This window comes from Mirounga angustirostris, unplaced genomic scaffold, assembly GCF_029215605.1.
Source record: "Mirounga angustirostris isolate CCGP_5_RB_7025 unplaced genomic scaffold, mMirAng1.0.hap1 SCAF_9, whole genome shotgun sequence".
Lineage (NCBI taxonomy): Eukaryota > Metazoa > Chordata > Mammalia > Carnivora > Phocidae > Mirounga > Mirounga angustirostris.
The window spans coordinates 60,849,874-60,874,123 of record NW_026991717.1 but is presented as its reverse complement, the minus strand read 5'-3'; the positions used below and the strand labels follow the sequence as shown (position 1 = coordinate 60,874,123).

The 24,250-nt window shown below is 38.5% G+C and overlaps 1 protein-coding gene across 10 annotated transcripts in view; it reads left to right on the top strand.

Moving 5' to 3' along the window:
* The window catches only part of STARD9 (StAR related lipid transfer domain containing 9), a 128,042-nt gene that overhangs the window by 53,742 nt on the left and 50,050 nt on the right, over positions 1 to 24,250 (top strand). For all 10 annotated transcript variants that reach the window (XR_010405034.1, XR_010405033.1, XR_010405035.1 and 7 more), the window contains 6 exons: positions 3,651 to 3,767; positions 4,937 to 4,969; positions 5,059 to 5,120; positions 6,736 to 6,848; positions 19,346 to 19,415; positions 20,815 to 20,887. Coding sequence is in view for 7 of the 10 variants with exons in the window: in XM_064570577.1 (XP_064426647.1) it covers positions 3,651 to 3,767; positions 4,937 to 4,969; positions 5,059 to 5,120; positions 6,736 to 6,848; positions 19,346 to 19,415; positions 20,815 to 20,887 (468 nt within the window). In the remaining 3 variants the exon portion in view is untranslated. The remainder of the gene's footprint in view (positions 1 to 3,650; positions 3,768 to 4,936; positions 4,970 to 5,058; positions 5,121 to 6,735; positions 6,849 to 19,345; positions 19,416 to 20,814; positions 20,888 to 24,250) is intronic.

Below are 24,250 nucleotides of genomic sequence, written 5' to 3'. Positions count from 1 at the left end.
ATGATGATGTAATTGACAGCATGGTGACTGTAGTTAATAATACTGTATTGCATATTTGAAAGCAGCTAGGAGAGTGGATCTTGAAAGTTCTTATCATGGTAAAAAAAATTGGTTGCTATGTATGCTGATGTATATTAATGATTTGAGGTAATCATTTTGGAATATATGTAAATATCAGATTGAATCATTATGTTGTATACATGAAACTAATATAGTGTTATGTCAAATATACCTCAATAGAAAACAGAAGCCAGAAAAAAAAATATATATATATATATGAAGACTTTCTGTGGAAAAGTATTAAGGGCCAAGAACTTAATATATTTTGTTGGATAGGAACTTCCTGTAAATGACATGATTTTCATATTTATAGGTGGGAAATAATAATCCCTAGGCTCCAGCAAAAACCTTCAAGATGTGAAGAGTTTTAATGATTTATTACTTTAATGGTTTGTGAAGGATTTTTTTTAAATTTATTAAATGCTTTTTATTTTGGACTGTAAATGTCTTACATAATTTTTTAAAGTTTAGTCACAAAAGAAAAACAAATAATCCCTTAAAATCTGAAAGTACATCTAAATGAAGGAGCCTAACTGCATATAAAGTATGTGGCATAACCACATAAAAAAAACCAATTACTTGAAGTGGCTTTAAAACACGGCATTTTGACTATACATCCCAAGTATTCTATGGATAATAAAAATGGAAATAAATGATAAACTGCATTCAGTAGTCATATGATTAGTATTGATATTTGTATTAAATGACTATATTGCCATCATTAGGTACCATAATTTTCAGCATAAAAATGATACAATATAAAATCAAGGAAGTTAATTAAAAATCCTACAATCTTAAAAATCAATCAGAAATAGCATTATGAATTCATGTTGTATTTTTCTTTTTTTAAAAAATTTATTATGTTATGTTAATCACCATACATTACATCATTAGTTTTTGATGTAGGGTTCATTTGATTCATTGTTTGCATATAACACCCAGTGCTCCATGCAGAACCTGCCCTCTTTAATACCCATCACCAGACTAACCAATCCTCCTACCCCCCTCCCCTCTAGAACCCTCAGTTTGTTTTTCAGAGTCCATAGTCTCTCATGGTTCGTCTCCCCCTCCAGTTTTCCCCCCTTCATTCTTCCCCTCCTGCTATCTTCTTCTTCTTCTTCTTCTTCTTTTTTTTTTTTTTTTTTAACATATAATGTATTATTTGTTTCAGAGGTACAGGTCTGTGATTCAACAGTCTTACACAATCCACAGCACTCACCATAGCACATACCCTCCCCAGTGTCTATCACCCAGCCACCCCATCCCTCCCACCCCCCACCACTCCAGCAACCCTCAGTTTGTTTCCTGAGATTAAGAATTCCTCATATCAGTGAGGTCATATGATACAGGTCTTTCTTTGACTTACTTCACTCAGCAGAATAGGGTATTATGCTGTGTGAAGGGTTTTTTTTGAAATAAATTTTTAGTAGGATAGAAAGTAGAAGTTTTTCAAAAGTCTATCTGTGTGAAGTTGGGAAGTATTAACTATGGTATCTGTGTTCAGGTATCTATTTTCCAAAATAAGTACATAGCTCTTTTTAAAATTGATGAGGGTATCAGAAAGAAAGATGACTGAGTAGTCCTTATACAGAAAAATGGAAAAAATAAGGTGTAATAACAAGAAAAACTTTTATTTAATTAGTGCTCACTTTGTTCCAAACATTGTTCTTTTTTTTTTTTTTTTTAAAGATTTTATTTATTTATTTGACAGAGAGAGAGACAGAGCAGGAACACAAGCAGGGGGAGTGGGGGAGGGAGAAGCAGGCTTCCCGCCGAGCAGGGAGCCTGATGTGGGACTCGATCCCAGGACCCTGGGATCATGACCTGAGCCGAAGGCAGACGCTTAACGACTGAGCCACCCAGGCGCCCCCAAACATTGTTCTAAAGGCTTTACATATATTAGAACAGTTAATCCTCTCAAAAACCCAATGAGGTTTAGGTGCTTTTTTAAAATCCATTTCATAGGTGAGGAAACAGAGGTAAGGTCACTTGCCCAAGGAGCCAAGCTTTGAACCTAGAAAGTTCCAAAACATGTGTTCTTAATGATTAAACTATAGATAGCTGTTTAGAGGAAGAGAAATCATTTTAAGCACTTTCCCCAACTCCAGGCCCCATTAAGTTATATATTTTACATGAATACTCTCTCTTTAAATAACAAGCTCCAGCCCTACTTTTCTATACAGTTACAAGTGTGGAGAGAGGATGGGTCAATAGATCCATAAATGGTATTAACCTTACGTCAACCTTTGGAGACAAACCATAAAATACTTTTTTTTTTTTTTAAGATTTTATTTATTTATTTGACAGAGAGAGAGAGCACAAGCCAGAGGAGTGGCAGGCAGAGGGAGAGGGAGAAGCAGACTCCCCACTGAGCAGAGAGCCTGACGCTGGGCTCGATTCCAGGACCCTGGGGTCATGACCTGAGCTGAAGGCAGATGCTTAACTGATAGTTAACTGCCCCCATAAGAGACTCTTAACTATAGGAAACAAACTGAGTGTTGCTGGAAGGGAGGTGGGTGGGGGAATGGGGTAATGGGTAATAGGCATTAAGGAGGGCACGTGGTGTAATGAGCACTGGGTGTTAATATGCAACTGATGAATCATTGAACTCTACGTCTGAAACTAGTAATACACTGTATGTTAATTGAATTTCAATAAAATAAAATTTAAAAAAAAGTGTAAGTACAACTCTGGATTATTTTTTTTTTAAGTTTTTAATTCCAGTTTGTTGACATACAGTGTTATATTAGTTTCTGGTGTAAAATATAGTGATTCATCAATTCCATACATCACTATTCTGGGTTATTATAGTTTAAATTTTTTAAAGTTTTCTTTAAGTAATTTTTTTTTTTAAAGATTTTATTTATTTATTTGAGAGAGAATGAGAGAGAGCGAGTACATGAGAGGGGGAGGGTCAGAGGGAGAAGCAGACTCCCTGCTGAGCAGGGAGCCCAATGCGGGACTCGATCCCGGGACTCGATCCCGGGACTCCAGGATCATGACCTGAGCCGAAGGCAGTCGCTTAACCAACTGAGCCACCCAGGCGCCCCTCTTTAAGTAATTTCTACACCCAATGTGGAGCTTGAACTCATGACCCCGAGATCTAGAGTCCTATGCTCTTCCGACTGAGCCTTGGGTTTTTAGTATTTTATTTATTTATTTGTCAGGAGAGAGAGAGAGAGAGCATGCGCACAAGCAGGGGGAGCTGCAGGCAGAGGGAGAAGCAGGCTCCCCGCGTAGCAAGGAGCCCAATGGGTGACTCGATCCCAGGACCCTAGGATCATTACCTGAGCTGAAGGCAGCTACTCAACCGACTGACCACCCAGGCATCCCACCTTGGGTTATTTTTAATCTAAAAATATTATAAAGTGTTTCAAACACACGTGACTATAAATTCCCTATAATTTCTCAAGAATCAATTCAGTTTCAGAAAAAAATTGCTAGGGGAAATTTATTCATTCAAATATATTTTAAAGTGCTTACTGTATGCTGGGCACAATGCTAGACATTATAAATTTTAAAATGATATGGTCCCTCAATCTGGTATGGGAAGGACTACAGTGACATGTATTCTACTTTCATTGTGACAGGTTTTCCAGGATTTGGGGACTGAAGTATTGTCTGGTGCTGCTAAAGGCTACAACATATGCCTTTTTGCCTATGGGCAGACAGGCTCTGGGAAGACATACACCATGCTGGGGACCCCAGTGAGTATTGGTATTGGAGTATGATCTCTTTCTATTGCTGCAGCAAGCCTGAATCTCACACTGTCCTTGTTACTGAGAGAAAGAATGCGAATTTAGTAGTCAACTTTAATAAGATTTAATGGGCTCTCTTCTGTATTAAGAATGGGTTTCTCAGCCCTTTAATTGAAAGGTGAACTTTGATTAATTAACCCCTATTTATTAAACCCTGAAGAACCTTAGAATTACATAACTCCCTTTGACAAAGCTGACCTTGTCAGTCCTGAATTTCTCATATCATTTCCAAGTTCATCACTTGAAGCTTTTTAAGACCTTTGGTGTGGACAAGCCCCAGACTGAATGTGAAGTGTTGCTTAGGGCTGTGCAGAAATGGGGCTATGTGTGTTAGATCTGAACTTTGGAAAGAAGCAGGAGAATCAGGTACTGGGATGGAGGTTTAAAAAGTGTGAAGGACTTATGAGAGCCTTACTTTGTCATGGAATATTGGAAGGGTCGAGGTCCTTAATCATACCTCTTTGTTTTAGGTTTAGAAGTATCTTGGTGAGTTGAACTGGTGTGGCAGGTGGCAAATAATGCTACACAGGAGCATTCTCTGGGACACTTTTCCTCCTGAAAGATTATCCTTGCTACCTTGTGCTCAACTCATTGCTTACTATGTCCGTGTTTAGTGTGATTTTATATATTTGAAGTTAAAAGAAGAAAAGGCCCACTAAACCAGGGTATACAACCTTTAACCTATGTACAAGTTAGCAGTGGACCCAACATGAAAAAAGAAGCTGCTTTTCCCTAAATGTTTATTTTAAACACCATGTATTCTAGTTCTCCTGTGTGTATAAGGATAGAAAGGTTCTGGGAGGGACCAGAGTGGTAAATAGGTTTATCCAAGAAGGATGTAACCTTTATTGTGTGAAAGCAGTTACCTGGGTTTGTTAGCTTCTCCTCTCTTCCTTCTTATGGTGATGATCTGCCTTTCAGCTGGTACTTTCCTCCCATGAGTGTCTCCCAAGAGTCAGGCAAATAGTCTTTTATATACCACCATGGAAACTGCCTAAAGTGAAGAGACTAGGGCAGGCAGCCAATGTGTCCACCCCTTGCCAACCTTGGTTTCTGGGTGTTGGGGGAGAGTTTTGCTGTGAATGAACAGTAATGTTTTTCTTTCTTCTGTTCTCCAGGCCTCTGTTGGGCTGACGCCACGGATATGTGAGGTATAGACTCTCTTTTGACTAGATCCTCTCAAAGTAGACCTTCTTTGTACACTCCCTTCAGTGAAACTCCAACCCTCTGGTTTGTGCAGGGTCTCTTCATCAGGGAGGAGGACTGTGCCCCACTGCCTTCCTCTCGTAGGATAAAAGTAAGGTAAGAACGTTTCAGGCTCTGGGGCCTAAAATATTTCCATTTCCACCTCAAATTCTAGCATGTTCAGCTGTCCTCTCTGTTTCAAGAGTCATCCAGAGGACTGGAGAAGAGCCACAGCAGGAGTATATTTTGCAGTATAGGGAGATGAGAAACATACTTAGATCTTTGGGTTGCAGGAAACTTAATTCCTGTTCCTAGGCTTAAGAAACAGGTGTTTCCTGTGGACCAGCTTGCCTGTCTGGTTTCCTTTTCTTCACTTTCCTTACAGTTTAATATTAGCGTTTGGAATTTCTCTTCCAGCTCCTGCTGGGTTGTTCTTTGGGTCAGTAGTTTCTAAGCTCTAGTTCTGAGACAGTGCTGTCTACTCCGATGTGAAGTTTCAACCAGTCTGTAGCGAAAATGTTGGTGCAAGGTTACCAATTGCCCAATTACCCTTAATTTTCTGTATTCTATTTTTTGGAGTTCAGTGTCCTTTTTAAAAAACATGAGATGTAATTCACATACCATAAAATTCATGCTTTTGAAGTATATAGTTCAGTGATATTTTTTTTATATTTACAAGGTTGTCCAATCATCCTTACTATATAATTCCAGAACATTTTCATCACCCCAAAAAGAATAAATGCCCTTTTTAAAAATTAAATGATAGTAAACAGTATTTATACATTTTTTAAGTTTGCAAAGTAAAAATTTGTAGGCCTGTATGTGTGTGTGTGTAAACATGTACATATATACTAAATGTTTTATTATCCATGAAATCTGGGAACCACTATCCTGAGAGACATCTGGGCTTCCTGTGTTCAAATCTGAGAAAGAAGGAGAAACAGTTTATAAGAGGAGTGTGCATAGAGTTCATCTGAGCTGGAGCCTTTTTTTTATGGCCGGTGGCTTCACAGGCAAACATCTGTGTTCTGATGAGGAAGACCTTTCTGTGAGAAGTTTGTTTTCTTATTTAACAAAATCTTTGCTGATTTTAATTAAGAATTGTAGCTATGTTATTATTTTAAAAAGGAATAAAATGCCAGCAGGTACCTATAAGATAGAGCATATCTTAAACAGAAGAATCCTAGTGTATAAAGCAGGTAAAATGAGAACTCTCCTACTTAAATTAGGGGTAGGGACCAGAATCTCTCATTTAGCTTTCCTCATTGCTTAGCAGTGGCCCTCGAGATGCCTTCACAGAACAGTAAGAGCTCAAAGATCATGTTTGAAAATCACTTAAGAAACAAGCCTGTAAATTCTGTGGTCTGGTGGCCTGATAAAGGTATAGGCTGGGGACAGCATACCCCAAAACTGTGCTGAAATAGCCTCTTGAAGGCTAAATTTGAATCAGGACTGACATTGTAAACCTACAACTGTGAAGTGATGACAGCTGATGTGGCAACACAATTGTGCACACATGGAAAGAGACTCAAGGGGGAACCCTGACATGGTTAAGGTCTTAGGGTGTCAGAGGTAGAGCTAGATCAAGAATTAGGGCTTTCTGATTCTTGGCTTAGTGTTTTCCCCACTTTTTCCCAAATCTAACTATGTTGCCTTTTTTTAAAATGTAATTTTGAAAAGATGTCACCATTTTCCAAAATCTGATTATGTGCCTTGTTCTACGTGTCTCTAGTTTCCTGGAAATCTATAACGAACGAGTACGGGATCTGCTGAAGCAATCTGATCAAAAAAAGTCCTACACTCTGCGGGTCAGAGAGCATCCAGAGATGGGGCCCTATGTACAAGGTGAGCCACTGTGGTCCTGGAGGTCCGAGACCAAACTGAATTCTGGGAAGCTTTCCTAATGGTCACTGATTCATTCAACAAATGTAGAGTGAAACTTGCTATGTGCCATCTACTGTACTAGATGTTGGATAAGTAACAGTAAATAGAAAAGACAGTCCTGCCCTCACAGGCGGGCTTATAGTCTTACGGGGGTGAGGCAGAAAATAAACACTTAATTACAAGTTGTGATAAAGACTAACAAAAAAATAGATGTCATGATGGAAAAGAACAATGGGCCGTGTAGAGAGTCCATCTGCATGGCATGGGCAGGAAATGCTTCTCTGAGGAGATTCAGGAGCCAGTCACGTGAAGAATGGTGTAGCAAGGGAAGAGTGATTCTCTTCCCCTAAGAGCCCTGAGAGAAGGGCTGGGTGGTTTCAATGAGGCCAGTGTGTCTAAAGCATGGTGGATGAGGGGGAAAGGGGCATGGAATGAGGTGGGGTCTGTCGTGCCAGGCCCAGAGGGCCTGGACTGAGTTTCAGGTCAGCTAATCTCCTTTTCAGGGCAGTTTCACTGGTGGCGATAGGGAGATGAGGAGACGTCACAGTGCATGGGTCTGAGCTGCTTCCTTATTAAGTGCTGATATTTGGTGTTTGGTACCATCTGTCTTACTCTGTTAGACTAGGTCTTACTTTTTACCCTTTCAGGCCACTTATAAAGGCAACACATGAATTTTATGCTCCTGTTCCTCTCACAAAGAGACGGACATGAAAGATCAAGGGCTGGTCTCTTCTTTATCAGGGCATGGCTAATGGAGTGTGTCAGTCACTGATTCTGCTACCTGTGTCTTTTCCCAAATGTTCCATCATAAACAGCCTGGAAACAAACAAACAAAAAATACCATTTGCTTTGCTGGAAGCCAGTGGAGTTTACTTCATAAAACTCTGTGAATATACATTTCTGTGTAAAGCAGTACTTTGAGGGCAGACCAGGAGTTGATGCAGTAGTTTCAAAATTTCTTACCTTTGTACTTTATTTTATTTTAGTGTGTGTGTTTGTGTGGTAGGGGCAGTAACTAGAGGAGACCTCAGATGTAGTCCAAGTGTCCCCATTGCACAGAAGCTAAAACGAAGCTGCAAGAAGCTACAGTGTGTTCCCAAAGTCACACAGCTAGTTGGAGCAGGATTGGAACTGGGAACCTTGCCTAGGATAGGAAGAGATGAGTGGGGAGAATCCTGTATATCAAGGAGACCTGTGATCATAGATTCTTTGATTGGCATAGTACTTGAAACCTAGAGAAGGTGGAACTTATGCAAGGTCATTCAGCTTGAGTGATATACCCAAGGCCAATGATAGGAACCGGACTGAAATCTCAGGGCTCTTTTGGACCTTCATGGAGCGAACCCTTTTTGGGAGAGAAGATGGTTGGTAGGAAATAATTCTACCCAGCAAAAGGTCTCTTAGGTCCTTTGGGTTACATGTTTTTGAAAGTTGGTCTGGACTTTCTCAAATCATGACAAATATAGGTCAACAGTCCTCGAATTTCTTAGTGAAGGAGCCTTGAACTCAAGTAGTATAGAACCGTCCTTAGAAGCTAAGACCCTGAATAGTCACACTGAACTATTATTTCCATTACTACCTTCTGGTGGCATTGCAGCAAACTTTTTTGTTTTAAAATTTTATTTATGTATTTGAGAGAGAGAGCCTGCGCACATGCGAGCAGAGGGAGGGACAGAGGGAGAGGGAAAGAATCTCAAGCAGACTCCCTGCTGAGCGTGGAGTCTGACATGAGGCTCTAACTTACAACCCTGAGATCATGTCCTGAGCTGAAATCAAGAATCAGATGCTTAACTGACTGAGCCACCCAGGCACCCCTACAACAAACTTTTAGTTTTCTAAATGTTTGCTTTTTCATTCATTAATTTATATTATCTGCCTCCCTGCCTGTATCTTTGTGTATCTCTATCTTCAGGCTCATATATTCTGTGAATATGATTCCCAAGTGGAAAGTGGTTTCTGCTTTGAAACCAATTCTATGGGAATTTGTTGGGTACCTGCTAGATACCTATACTCTTCAGGGTGTCCCAGGAAATAATGGAGATATAAGAACTTAAAGTTCTAGTTCAGATTTGTGAGCTAGAACTTGATAGTAGCCTAAATCAAAGGAAAGGAAGGGAGTAGCCTATTACTTTCCATTAAATAGTTTATTAATTAGATGACTGGTTGAAATCTGAAACATACATAGGCCTACCCAAAGCACACATAAAAGGCCAGTGATTACAGGGTCTTGGTGTTATTTAAGTGAAAACAAGATAGTATAGTGTTTTTGCCTTGGCCTTTATCTTAACATAAAAGGATAGGTACAGAGTAGGAGGTGTTGGAGGTAGGTAATTGCATTGTCAAAAAAATTTTTTGGTATTTTTCTGTGTGTTCAATCTGCATAAAAATTCTTTTCTTTTTAATTATTTGTTTTCTTTTTAATTCTTAAACCTTTTTTTCCCCTTGCCTTTCTGCACTTACTAGGACCTCTGGTACCATATTAAATAAAAGTGCTAGCAGTATTTAGTCTTGTTTTCCAGGGCAAAGCTTTAACATTATGCCATTAAGTATGATGTTTGCAATAGCGTTTGTTTTTAACAAATATTCTCTATCACACACTTGTAAAAATGTCTGTAGCAAAGGATCAGGTTTTTTTTTTAAGATTTATTTATTTGAGAGATAGTGTGCGCATGTGTGCAAGTGGGGAAGGGGTAGAGGGAGAGAGAGAATCCTCAAGTACACTCCCCGCTGAGCGTGGAGCCTAATGTGGGACTTGATCCCAGGACCCTGAGATCATGACCTGAGCTGAAATGAAGAGCTGGCCGCTTAACTGACTGTGCCACCCAGGTGCCCTGCAAAGGACCAGGTTTTTGTTTTGTTTTTTTTAATTCCAATCTATGGCAAACTCACACTTTGATAAAATAAAGATGAATTACTAGAAAAATGAAAAAGACATCCTAATTACAAACCCAAATTCTTTTTACAAGTTGAAAAGATATAAAATCACTCTGTCACATTGTTATAAAGGTTGCTAATACTCTCAATTTCTGTATCTATCTCATTATGTACCAATAATAGTTTGAGAACTGGCCTTAGTCTTTGGACCAGCTTTGAGAAACATTGCCATAGCAGACTAAGGGAATTCTCTTTTTCCTCTAGTTTTCTTTTTTTTAAAGATTTTGTTTATTTATTTGAGAGAGAGAGAGAGAGAGAAAGAGCACAAGCAGAGGGAGGTGCAGAGGGAGAGGGAGAAGCAGGCTCCTCTCTGAGCAGAGAGCCCAACATGACCTGAGCCAAAGGCAGATGCTTAACCGACTGAGCCACCTATGGGCCCCTTTCCCTAGTTTTCTAAGAGTTTTTGTTTTTTTAACACTGAAACAAATTAAACTTTTTAAAAAGTTGCAAGTACAATATAAAGAACTTTTTTCTTGAGCCATTTGAGAGTGAATTGCCAATCTAATGACCCATCTCGCCTGATTAATTTAGGGAATTTTCCCTCCATTCCTTCAAACAAGAATGTTCTCCTGTATACCTGTATAATTACAACACAACCACCCAAATCAGGAAATTAACTTTGGCATGTTACCACCATCTAATTCTTAGAGCCCATTTAAGTTTCCCTAATTGTCCCAATAATTGCCCATTTGAGAATCATGTGTTGCATGTTGTTAGGGCATCTCTCTGGTCTTCTTTGGTCTGTAAAGTTTCCTTGGTTTCTCTTTAATGTTCATGAAGTTGACAACCATCAAGTGGTGTACGGTTTTGGTTTGTCCCATTACTCATGATTTTCAAGATGATATCTGCCAGCCTTCTTCGCTCTAAAAATGCTATTTTCCTTTTGTAATCTTCATCTTATTTTCAGTTTGTCAGTATAGGTTCATGCTTATCTATTTTATTCAATTCTGTTACTGTGATTTTCTTTTATTTTGATGCTCAAATTATTCCAGATTTAGTCAGTGGAATCCCTTTCAAGTGCACTTCTGTGACATTTTGACAGATCACTGTTATTCTTTGAGCACGTCCTTCTTTTCTGGCACAAAGGTGTTCCAGGCTCATCTTCTACTTTCTTTGCCTCAGTCTTGGAATCAGCCATTTCTTTTTCTTTTTATTTGTCATACCTGTTCCTTTTTACTGGAGAATAGTATTTAGAAGCTAAAGCTAAGGTGTAGGTGCTAGGCATGCCTGTTATTATTGATGTTGCCACTTGTAGTCCCTCTGAGTGGACAGAGCTAGGTAATTTGTGCTCACACCAATACCTCTAATTGCAGTCCAACACAGCAGAGTTCATTCTCAATTTCTCCCTTTTCCTATTTGTAATTATTTTATTTTTAAAAAGATTTATATATTTGAGAGAGAGAGAGAGAACACAAGCGAAGGGAGGGGCAGAGGAAAAGGGAGCGAATCTTAGCAGACTCCCCTCTGAGCACAGAGCCCGATGTGGATCCCACGACAGTGCCTGAGCAGAAACCAAGAGTAGGATGCCCAACTGACTGAGCCACCCAGGCACCCCTGTAATCCCTTTATTTAACAGGGGAAATACTTCTTTGATCTGCCCTCCTACATGTAATCAGTCTCCTTGCCATTGCTCTCCTCTCTCTCATGTGGGTGCCTGCCTCGCCTGGCTGTGCTTCAGCACCCTCTGCCGGGCCCTATTACCACAGTTCCAGTACTCTGTGTGGGGCTACCTGTCTCTTAGCTCCCCACTATGCAGGTGCATTCTGTACCCCTCCTTTCACGCTCTTCATCCTGATCTGCATCACTGCAGCCCCTCACCCTCATGGTAGCCTACCTTGCTCTGTTCACCTTGATAACTTTAGGACTAAATTGTGCAGGGAAGAGAAATAGAAGGAGTGCTAAAAATGTTTTAATAAAATTATTGTGTTTTGGGGTACCTGGGTGGCTTAACCAGTTAAGCATCTGCCTTCAGCTCAGGTCATAAACTCAGGGTCTTGGGATCAAGCCCTGCATCAGGCTCTGCTCAGTGGAAGTCTGCTTCTCCCTCTGTGCTCTCTCTCTTTCTCAAATAAATAAATAAAATCTTTTTAAAAAATTACTGTGTTTTTACAAATGCTTTTCTATAGCATATGACTTTTGTCCTTTATCCTGCTAATGTGGTTAATTATACTGGTTGATTTTTTTGTTGTTGTCTTTTGTTTTTTCTAAAGATGAGGAAATACTTAAATTTTTTTTTAATTTAAATTCAATTTAGTTAACATATAGTGTATTATTAGTTTCAGGGGTAGAATTTAGTGATTCATCAGTTGCATATAATACCCAGTGCTCATTACATAAGTGCCCTCCTTAATGCCCATCACCATTTACCCCATTTCCCCACCCACCTCCCCTCCAGCAACCCTCAGTTTGTTTCCTATAGTTAAGAGTCATTTGTGGGGCGCCTGGGTGGCTCAGATGGTTAAGCGTCTGCCTTCGGCTCAGGTCATGATCCCAGAGTCCTGGGATCGAGTCCCGCATTGGGCTCCCTGCTCCTTGGGAGCCTGCTTCTCCCTCTGCCTCTCTCTCTGTCTCTCATGAATAAATAAATAAAATCTTAAAAAAAAATAAAAAAGAGTCATTTGTGATTTGTCTCCCTCTGTTTTATCTTATTTTTCCTTCCCTTCCCCTATGTTCATTTGTTTTGTTTCTTAAATTCCATATATTGTCTTGTTTCATTCCCCGCCCCCCCCCGCCCTTCCCCTATGATCCTCTGCCTTGTTTCTCAAATTACTCATATCAGGGAGATCATATACTTGTCTTTCCCTGACTGACTTATTTCACTTAGCATAATACCCTCTAGTTCCATCCACGTCACTGCAAATGGCAAGATTTCATTCTTTTTGATGGCTGAGTAATCTTCCATTGTGTGTGTGTATACACACACCACATCTTCTTCATCCATATATGGATTGATTTTTGAAAGTTACAGCAATATTTTTTTTTTTTAAAGATTTTATTTTTTTGACAGAGAGAGCACAAGCAGAGGGAGAGAGAGGGAGAAGCAGGCTCCCTGCCGAGCAAGGAGCCCGATGTGGGACTCGATCCCAGGACCCTGGGATCATGACCTGGGCCGAAGGCAGCCGCTTAACCAACTGAGCCACCCAGGCGTCCCGAAAGTTACAGCAATCTTGCATTCCTGGAATAGACCCAACTTAATTGTGATATATTATCCTTTTTATATGTTGCTGGATTTGGATTTTTTTTTTTTTAAAGATTTTATTTATTTATTTTAGAGAGAGAGAATGAGAGACAGAGAGCATGAGAGGGAGGAGGGTCAGAGGGAGAAGCAGACTCCCTGCCGAGCAGGGAGCCCGATGCGGGACTCGATCCCGGGACTCCAGGATCATGACCTGAGCCAAAGGCAGTCGCTTAACCAACTGAGCCACCCAGGCGCCCTGGATTTGGATTTTTGATATTTTATTTGGGCTTATTGCATCTACATTCAAGAGTGAAATTAATCATCCTCCTTGTCCTGTTCCTTCTCTTCCTCCTCTACTTCTTCCTCTTCTCTTCTTCCTACTCTTTTGTTTCTCCCTCCTTAGGTTTAGGTACAAACATTGTGTTTGTTTCCTAAAATGAGCTGAGAGATACTCTTTTTCTATTTTCTGAAAGGTCTTTTGTAAGATTAGGATTATTTCCTCCTTAAATATTTGGTAGAATTTCCTTCCAAAGCTGTCTGGGTCTGGAGGATTTTTTTTGTGAGAAGGTTTAAAATTATATATTTGATTTCTTTCAGATACTCTATTTATTGCATCAATTTTGGTAGATTGTGTTTTTCCTTTTTTCTTTTTTGAGAAAGAGAGAGCAAGAGAGATTGAGAGCCTGCATGGAGTGGAGGGTGGAGGGAGAGAGGGAGAGGGAGAGAAAATCCCAAGCAGGCTCCATGCCCAGCATAGAGCCAGATGGGGGGCTTGATCCTACAACCCTGAGATCATGATCCCAGTGGAAATCAAGAGTTGAGTGCTTAACCGACTGAGCTACCTAGGCATTCCAGTAGATTGTATTTTTCTAAGAAAAATCTATTCCCTCTAAATTTTATAAATGCATTTTGCATGAAGTATAATATCCTCTTACACTTTTTTTTAAAGATTTTTTAAAAAATTTATTTGTCGGGGAGAGAGCACATGCAGGGGGAGCGGCAGGCAGAGGGAGAAGCAGGCTCCCTGCTGAGCAAGGAGCCTGATGAAGGACTCAATCCCAGGACCCTGGAATCATGACCTGAGCTGAAGGCAGATGCTTAATTGACTGAGCCACCCCTGCATCCCATCCTCTTACACTTTTTGTATAAGGGGTCATTTAAATGTAGGACTTCTTTCAAGCACCTGGCTGGCTCAGTCACTAGAGCTTGTGACTCTTGGTCTCACGGTTGTGACTCTGGTGACTTCCCATTCAGTTTTCCCTCCCTTCCCCTATGATCCTCTGTACTGTTTCCTATATTCCACATATGAGTGAAACCATTTGATAATTGTCTTTCTCTGATTGACTTATTTCACTCAGCATAATACCCTCTAGTTCCATCCATGTCGACATCTTTTGGTTAGTATTTGCATTTTTATCTTTTTTATGTTTTCAACCTTTCTGTACATGTTTTATTTTTTTAATTTTTTAATTTTTTAAATTTATTTTTTTTAAAGATTTTATTTATTTGACAGAGAGAGACAGTGAGAAAAGAACACAAGCAGGGGGAGAGGGAGAGGGAGAAGCAGGCTTCCCGGCAAGCAGGGAGCCTGATGCGGGGCTCGATCCCAGGACCCTGGGACCATGACCTGAGCCGAAGGCAGACTCTTAACGACTGAGCCACCCAGGCGCCCCTTTGTACATGTTTTAGATGTATTTCCTACAAAATTATTTATTTGGCTTTTGCTTTGTTTTAGGTAGCATCATGATTTTGACCTTTTGAGTATGTGGGTCTGTTTATTTTTAATATAATTACTAATTTTATTTAGGTTTAAATCTATTGCCATGTGTTTTTTCTTTACATTCTTTTATGTTCCTTTTGCTCTACTTTCATATCTTTTGGGTTAATTTTTAAAATTCTGTATTTCTCCTCTGTTAGCTTACTATTTGTACATTGTCTTACTATTTATTTTAGTAGTTCCTGTAAAGATTACAACATGGATCATTGAATTAAAGTTTAGTATTAGCTGGTACTTGTACTTCTTCCTAGACAATGAGAGAACCTTAGAAGACTTGAACTCCATTTATCCCTTCTTTATATGTCATTTTTGTGGCTCTACATTTTTTTTTTTTAATGTCTTACCTTCTCTCTGGCATTTTCCCTCAGCCTTAAGAATAATCTTTAGTCTTTCCTCCAGTGTGGATCTGCTATTGACAAATTCTCTTCACTTTCAGTTGGTTGAAATCATCTTTATTTCTTCTTTATTCTTGAAGAGGATTTCTATACTTGATTTCAAGTATAGAATTTTAAGTTGGTAGTTATTTTCTTTCACCGTTTAAAATTTATTCCATTGTCTTCTGCCTTCCATTGTTTCTTTTAAGAAATAATCTCTCAGTAATTCCTTTAAGGTTTTTCTCTTTGCGGGGCACCTGGGTGGCTCAGTTGGTTAAGTATCTGCCTTCAGCTCAGGTCATGATCCCAGGGTCCTGGGATTGAGCCCCACACATCAGGCTCTCTGTTTAGCTGGGAGCCTGCTTCTCCCTCTCCCTCTGCCTGCTGCTCCCCCTGCTTGTGCTCTTTCTCTGTCAAATAAATAAATAAAATCTTAAAAAAAAAAAAGATTTTTCTCTTTGTCTTTGGTTTTCACCAGTTTACTATACCTAGGTATAGATTTTGAGGTGTGTGTGTGTGCGTGTATACACGCGCATGCATGCACATACTCACACATGCTAGGCTTCTTGAATCTGTGGTTTAATGCCTCTTTATCAGTTGCGGACATTTTTAAACCATTATTTTTCTAGTAATTGCTTTTACTCCACTCTTTCCTTTTGTAACTGTACTTACAGGTGTGTTAGAACTATTCCCTATATGTGCTATGATTCTTACCCTCCCATCTCTGTTTTTTATATTTTGTCTTTCTGTGCTTTATTTTTGGTATATGATTCTGACCTACTTTCTGTTCACTACTTTTTTTCAGCTGTGTCTAACCTATTAACCTTAGATATTGAATACTTAGTTTCACTTTAGTACTTTTTATTTTCCAGATCTCCGTATGATCCTTTCATTATAGCTTCCAATTTTCGCTGAAAATTTATAATCTTGTTTTTCAGTTCCTTGAAAATGGTAAGCAGAGTTACTTTAAAGTTACTGTAACCCCAATATCTGAATCTTTCTTGCATCTCTATTGCCTATTATTTTTACTGATTTTCATTTATTTATTGTCAGGTATACTTGGATTTTGGTTTGTTATAATTTTGTTACAGATGGTATTTCCTAAACTGTTTATAGAAATAATTGGAGGTCTAGGACAGTAGTATCTTCCTATACAGACAACCTATCTTTATTTGTGCCAGGTTTCTGCATTCGCTAGTGATCCAGAATTACCTCAGTCCAATTTAAGGTTTGAGAATATTCAAAGCTGAGCTGCAGTCCCTTCAAAGACTGTCCCCCCCCCCCACTTTTTTTGAGCGGTGGGGGAGGCGCAAAGGGAGAGGGAGAGGGAAAATCTTAAGCAAGGGCTTAAGCCCCTTAAGCCCCGATGTGGGGCTCAATCTCACAACCTTGAGATCACGACCTAAGTGGAAATCAAGAGTCGGACGCTTAACCAGCTGAGCCTCCCAGGTGCCCCAAAGGCTGTTTACTTATAACTCAGCCTTATTCCTGTGTTTTAGCCCTTTGGGTTTCCAATTCAAGTAGGGTTCTACAGGGCGACTCTGAGTAGGCTCTGGACTTCAGTCTGTATCTTCCTAGACCTGTGAGGTTGTCAGGAGAACTGCTGTCAGTCACTTGCCCTCAAGATTTGGCAGATGACTTCAGAGGAAAAGTGTCCTCAAATGCTGGCTTCATTTCTCTAGACTTCCATTTTCCCCCAATATATGGCCTGGAAAATTTTTGCTATCTGGTTATCACTCTGTGCCTTAAAGCTTATGTCTTTAATATTTTATCCAGATTTTTCTAATAGTCTTTACTGGAAGGATTGGTTTGTGTTATCTCATTTGCCATTACTAAAAGCAGAAAATCTCCGTTCTTGCTTAAATTTTTAAAACTCTTTGGGGCACCTGAGTGGTTCATTTGGTTCAGCGTCCAACTCTTGGTTTTGGCTCAGGGTCATGAGATTGGGCCCCATGTTGGGCTCCATGCTCAGCAGGTAGTCTGTTTGGGGGTTCTCTCCCTTTGCCCCTCCCCCCTGCTCATATGCTCTCTCTCTAAAATAAATAAATCTTAAAAAAAAAAAATTAAAACTCTTGGGTGCCTGGGTGGTTCAGTTGGTTAAGCGACTGCCTTCAGCTCGGGTCATGCCCAGGGTCCTGGGATCGAGTCCCACATCAGGCTCCCTGCTCAGCGGGGAGCCTGCTTCTTTCTTTCCCTCTGCCTGCCACTCCCCCTGCTTGTGCTCTCTCTCTCTGTCAAATAAATAAAAATCTTTAAAAAAAATTTAAAACTCTTTTTATTATAGAGAATTTTGAACATACACAAAAATAGGCTAATATAATGAACCCCCATGTACCCATTACACACTTAAGATAATCATTAACCCTTGGCCATTTCTGCTGTATCTATATTCCTGTTCACTTTCCTTCATCCTATGTTGTTTTGAGGCAAATTACAGATGTCACATCAGTTCATCATTTTAGTACATAGCCCTAAAAGATAAAGAATGATTTTTAAAAAAACATAACCACAAAATTATTATAACATCTAAATAATAATTTTATTTATTATTTATTTCATTTTCAATTTTATTTATTTTTATTTTTTATTTTATTTAAATTCATTTCATTAACATAATGTGTCATTAGTTTCTGGTGTAGAATTTATTTTTTAAATTTTATTTTATATCCAGTATAGTTAATATACAGTGTTATAATAGTTTCAGGTGTATAATATAGTGATTCAACAATTCTATACATTACTCAGCATTCATCATCTTAAGAAATTTTTTATCCCCATTACCTATTTCATCCATTCCCCCACCTTTGTCCCCTCCAGTAACCAACAGTTTGTTCTCTAAATAGTTAAGAGTCTGTTTTTTTGGTTTCTTTTTTTGCTTTGTTCATTTGTCTTTTTTCTTAAATTCCACACATGAGTGAAATCATATGGTATTTTTCTTTCTCTGACTTATTTCACTTAGCGTTATACTCTCTAGTCCCATCCATGTTGTTGCAAATGGCAAGATTTCATTCTTATCTATGGCTGAGTAATATTCACTTGTATATATATATATATATACCACAGTTTCTTTATCTGTTCATCTATTGATGGACACTGGGCTGCTTCCATATTTTGGCTATTGTGAATAATGTTGCTATAAACATAGGGATGCATATATCTTTTCAAATTAGAGTTTTCATATTCTTTGGGTGAATAGTGGAATTACTGGGCCATATGGTAGTTCTGTTTTTAATTTTTTAAGGAATCTCCATACTGTTTTCCACAGTGTCTGCACCAGTTTGCATTCCCACTAATAGTGCACGAGGGCTCCCTTTTCACTACATTCTCACCAACATTTTTGTTTCTTGTGTTTTTGATTTTAGCCATTCTGACTGTTGTGAGGTGATAACTCATTGTGGTTTTAACAATAATTTCTTAATATAAAGAAATCCAGTCAGTGTTGAAATTGCTTTGTTAATTTGTAGCGTAATTATATTTACCGATGAGCCGCCAAAGTTAGTTTGTCCCTCTATCTCTGATTCAGTTGTGAAGGCACTTTTTCACTTGGTCAGTAACCACCCACAAAAACTTACTTTCATGTCTTTAAGCTCCTCTTCACCTATATGAAGCTTGCCCATTGTTCAGTGACTAAATTCAAGTCTCCTTCCTCCATGGAGCCTGCCCTGGCCACTCCTCTGATCACCTTAGCATTTATTATCTCTTCTATTCCTGTGGCATTTGGCCATAATTTATGTTGTATAGTATAACTTCTTATGATTGTAAACTGCGTTTAGGATAGGGACATGTGTGCTGTATGTTTTGTATGCCAGATTGTGGGGCACATAGCATCTGTTTACCTCAGCAGTTTTGTGAGGGCCAAATGAGGTAATCTAAGAATTTTTCTTATACCCTATATAGCTAAATTGTAAGGAATTACCGTTGTTTTTGTTGTTGTTAGCATAACCACTAAATGAATTCTGGACTACATTCTCTGTGAGGGCAGAGACCTGTGTTTCCAGAGCCTATCATAATGCCTGACAGTAGGCTTCCCATGCAGATATGTTGATTTAATTTATTATCTTAAGGGATTTAGTCAAGTTCTCTCATTCTTTTCTATCAAATGATATAAAATAGGATAAAGTTAATGACCTAGAGGAAGAAGTTAAACTTTACCAAAAATTTTATTTTCTTTTTTCCTCCCTCACAAATCTGATAGGTTTATCTCAACATGTAGTTACCAACTATAAGCAAGTAATTCAACTCTTGGAGGAGGGAATAGCAAACAGGTAACAGGTTTATTTGTTGCTGTCCTTTCAGTCTCATTCATCTTTCCTGTGTGCTCATTCCCCTTTGGAGTATATGATTGTACCTCTCTCTGCAGCTTCCCCACATTCACAATCAGGAGGCCTTTTTCAGAACAGTAATGTACCCAGGGTAAGGGGCAGTGGCTGAGATTTTGTGCATTTCTCAGTAGTGAAGCTGGAGTTTGTTCTGCATATAATAATATAAGGCAGTAAGCTCAGAGTTACTCTGTGCTTTGTCTCATAATAGATAACTTTTTGACCGAAGAAAAGATTCTTGCCTGCGTTGTCCTCTCTGTAGGCTTGATAAAAATAAGATCCAATATAGTTTAAAGTGTTTTAGAAAACAGTTTTTCTTCTAGTTTTGCATACTTGTAAAGGCTACCCAAAAAAAGACTGTTTTGAATCTGCTATGAATAAGCACTGTAGACTTTCCTATAAGCTATTGTAAATGGTGATAATATTCCATGTTGTTAGTTACTAGGAAATACCCAGACTGTTTAGTAGATGCCTGAAAGAATAGCCTTTTTTACCTGGAAAAAAATGTTGGGATATAGTCTTCTTTTTACCCTCTTAGTAGCAAGTCCAAGTTAATTGACCATAAAGGAAGAACTTTAAACTTAACATTCTACTCTTTGGGTTTCATGGAACTATCCTGGAGGCACTTGCCTCTGATCTTCAGATATCCTGGGTTCCTTGATCTTTAAGTGTCAGGTTTCACTTTTTCTACCCTTGAGTCATGAGACCTGCCTTTGGAGTTTGACTCTTCTTCAATTCTCCAGCTCCTCTGAGAACAGAAGTCAATGACATGATCCTAAACTGAATAATGATTGACTTAGATTTAGATGAAGGGAAGGCTCTTCTTACTTTGAGGATTAATATTGCAATGAATTTCTAAAGATCACCTGGCTTAAGTATGACATTGACACAATTCAAGATCTCATTTCAAATCCCTTTCTGACATTGTAAGATTAATATTTAGTGTTTAATCACATTTTACTTTCTCTGTTTTTGACACTTCTCCAGCAAGCTCTCTACCTCCATATGTCCTACTTAAATGGGTCTGTTTTAGGGGTATTCTTCCAGGTTGATGACACTCTAGTATTCCCTTTTCAACTCTGATTTTTGCTTCTATTGCTTAAAAAATGTTTTAATGTGGTTTAATATGAAGCTACACTGCCTTTTATTCTCAGATATCAGTACCTAGAATGCTGCTTCTGCCATCTTTGGACCACTCTCCTAACTAAACTGGTCTAAATATGGATGTTCTATGATTCTCACCTTTGAACCTTGGCACTAACATTTCTTGTGTTCCCCATGGATTCTTAAGGATCCACCATGCATAAACAATACTTATCCTAATTGTTTTCCTTTATGTACACAGAATCACAGCAGCTACTCATGTTCATGAGGCCAGCAGCAGATCCCATGTCATCTTCACTATCTACTATACACAGGTTGGTTGCCCCTTTATTTGCTTAGATTTCTTCCTTTCCTAGTCCCTTTTGACTGCTTTCTTGTATTCTTGTTTCTTTTCCTTTCTTCCTACCTTTCCATTTATAGGTCCTCTACTATGACCTAATGTTATAAAGAGGACCTACATTACAATCTACTAAGCTCTACACCAGAAAGGGTAGAGGCAGTTTCATAAAGACTAATCAAAATATCTTCAACTTATATTTTATTTTTAACATTTCAAAGTACTTTTATATCTATGTGATCAGTATGAGCATTAAAACAAGAAGTAAGATGGAAATGAAAATAAGCATTAAAATGAAAAAGTAGATTTACTTCTATTATGAAGATTTACTCCTATTAAAAAGTAGAAGATTTACTTCAGTTAGGAGTGAGTAGATCAGCAAATCCTATCCCCCAAAAGCAACTATAAACCTGGACAAAACTGTCAAAACAACCATTTCTCTGCTCTAAAAATAGACCAGAGTCATATAATAAACCAAGACATTTATTCAAGAAAACTACTGAATTATAGGTAAGAATGGTGCAAATCTGTGGTATATTGCCTTGGGCTGTTCCCATCCCTACCTGTCTCTGTAAGTGAGGTGGTTCATCAGGGAATGGAAGGCAGTCAAAACCAGCTACTTTGTTGCTACCATTGCTGGAAGAGTTCACTTGATTTGGGCCATTGTCAGAATGGTGCTCTTGGTTTGGAGATCCATTAGCCTGAGATTATGGGTCTGTTTCAGGCAAGAGATGAACTGGCAGATTGGGGATTTAATAGGGAGTTCTGGAAAATGATGCAGCCATAGTGGGCTTAATAAGATCTTCACATATCCTGTATTGAGCAGAACTTAAACCTAAAACTGAACTTTTAATGCATTCCCCAGTCCACACATTGATCCATCAACAAAGAATAGAGATCTTATTGGCTTGAGGTGTTTGATTATAGCTTCTGACCAGTCTTTTGCTGAACACTCACCTATGCAGACAGAGGGTAGCCCCCAAAAGGCCAAGCTTAGAATTAAAAACAACTGAAGGAAAAAACTGAATGGAGACCTCTTTGGCTACATATTGCTGGGGAGGCAGATTTTAGAGATTTTTAGCCCAGGCAAGTTACCAGAGAAACTAAACAACAACCATTACCACCCTCAAGATGGAAAAATTCAGAATTCAGAGTTGTTACAATATGTTATCTAAAATGTCTAGTATTCAACCAAAAATTATTAGACATGCAAAAGGAGATTAAAAAGTACAACCCATGGTTGTGGGGAAGGGGGGAAACAAACTGATTCTAAGTGCTCCAGATGTTTGATTTAGCATTCAAAGACTTCAAAGCAACTAATATAAATATGTTCAAGGAGCTGAAGGAAACCATGTTTAATGAATTAAAGGAAAACATGCCAGTAACTCTAGGGAATTTCAATAAAATCATAGAAATTGTTATATAAAATGGGGGTCCTGGAATTCAAGTGTACAATAGCTGAAACAAAAAAGTAGTGGAACTCAAGCACATATGAGGATGGCAGAAGAACTAGCGAACTTGAATATAGACAGTTAGAAATCATCCAGTTGGGGGATGCCTGGGTGGCTCAGTCAGTTAAGTGGCTGCCTTCGGCTCAGGTCATGATCCCAGGGTCCTGGGATTGAGTCCCGCATCAGGCTCCTTGCTCGGCAGGGAGTCTGCTTCTCCCTCTGCCTGCTCTGCTTGCCACTCCCCCTGCTTGTGCTCTCTCCCTCTCTCTAACAAATAAATAAATGAATAAAATCTTTAAAAATAAATAAACAGTCCAATTTGAAGAGAGAGTAAAAAGATTAAAGAAAAATGCACAGAGTCTCACAGACCTATTGGACCACAGCATATGTGTTAACATAAGTGTAATGGGGATCCCAGAAATAGAAGAGAAAATAGGCATAAGAAAATTTTGAAAAATAGTGGCCAAAAAAATTCCAAGTTGTTGAAAATCATTAGTGTCAGATACAAATATTTTAAGAACTCCAAGTAAAATAAACATAAGAAGATCTGTACCTAGACACATCATAGATTGTTGAAAGACAAAAAGAAAATCTTGAATACAGTTAGAGAAAACTGACTCACAATGTACAAGAAAACAATTACATGATTAATGGTTGACTTATTTTTTTTAAGATTTTATTTATTTATTTATTTGAGAGAGAGAGAGTGAGAAACAGCATGAGAGGGGAGAGGGTCAGAGGGAGAAGCAGGATCCCTGCTGAGCGGGAGCCTGATGTGGGACTCGATCCCAGGACTCCGCCCGAGCTGAAGGCATTGCTTAATGAATTGAGCCTACCCAGGTGCCCCTAATGGTCAACTTCTTATCAGAAACATTGGACCCCAGAAGACAGAGTGCTGAAAGAAAATAAAACTGTCAACCAAGAATTCTATATGCAGCAAAACTAACTTTACCAAATGAAGATGAAATAAGACATTCCTGGATAAAAAAAACACACACAGAAAAAAACCCAAGAATTCATTGCTAGTAGGCCTACCTTACAAGAAAGCCAAATGAAATCTTTCAGGCTGAGAGAAAGCAGTATCAGTAACTTAAGTCTACAGGAAGGAATGAAAAATTCTGAGAATAGGAAATATGTGGGTTAATATAAAAAGCTACATAAATATATTCTTCCTTATTTTTTCTTCCAATGTTATTAAAAAATAAGATTGTATAAAAATAATTATAATGCTGTATTACATATATCACATATATATACATTGTCATACATAGGACACTAATAGCACAAAGGAGTGAAGAGGAAAAGAAGATATATTGGAGTAAAGTTTATAGGAATTAAGTAAGTATTATTTTGAGGTTGATTCATGATAAGTTGTGATGCATATAAGGAGTGAAGAGGAAAAGAAGATATATTGGAGTAAAGTTTCTATATTTATAGGAATTAAGTTAGTATTATTTTGAGGTTGATTCATGATAAGTTGTGATGCATATTATAATCTGTAGAGCAACCACTAAGAAAGTAGCTCAAAATTATAATTCAAAATTAGAAATTAAAATGGCACAGTAAAAATTATTTAACACAGAATAGGCAGTGAAGGAAGAGCAGAGGTGCAAAAAATACATGAGACATATGGAAAATAAATAGAAAAGAATAGGTACAATTCTAAATACGTCAATAATTACATTAAGTTGAATGGATAGTTAAAAGCAAAACTCAACTATATGCTGTCTCTAAGAAACAGCCCTTAGATTCAAAGATACAAGTGTGTTGAAAGAAAAGGGGTAGGAAAATATACACCATGTAGGAGCGCCTGGGTGGTTGAGTTGATTAAGTGTCTGCCTTTGGACCAGGTCATGATCCCAGGGGCCTGGGATGGAGCCCTGCATCAG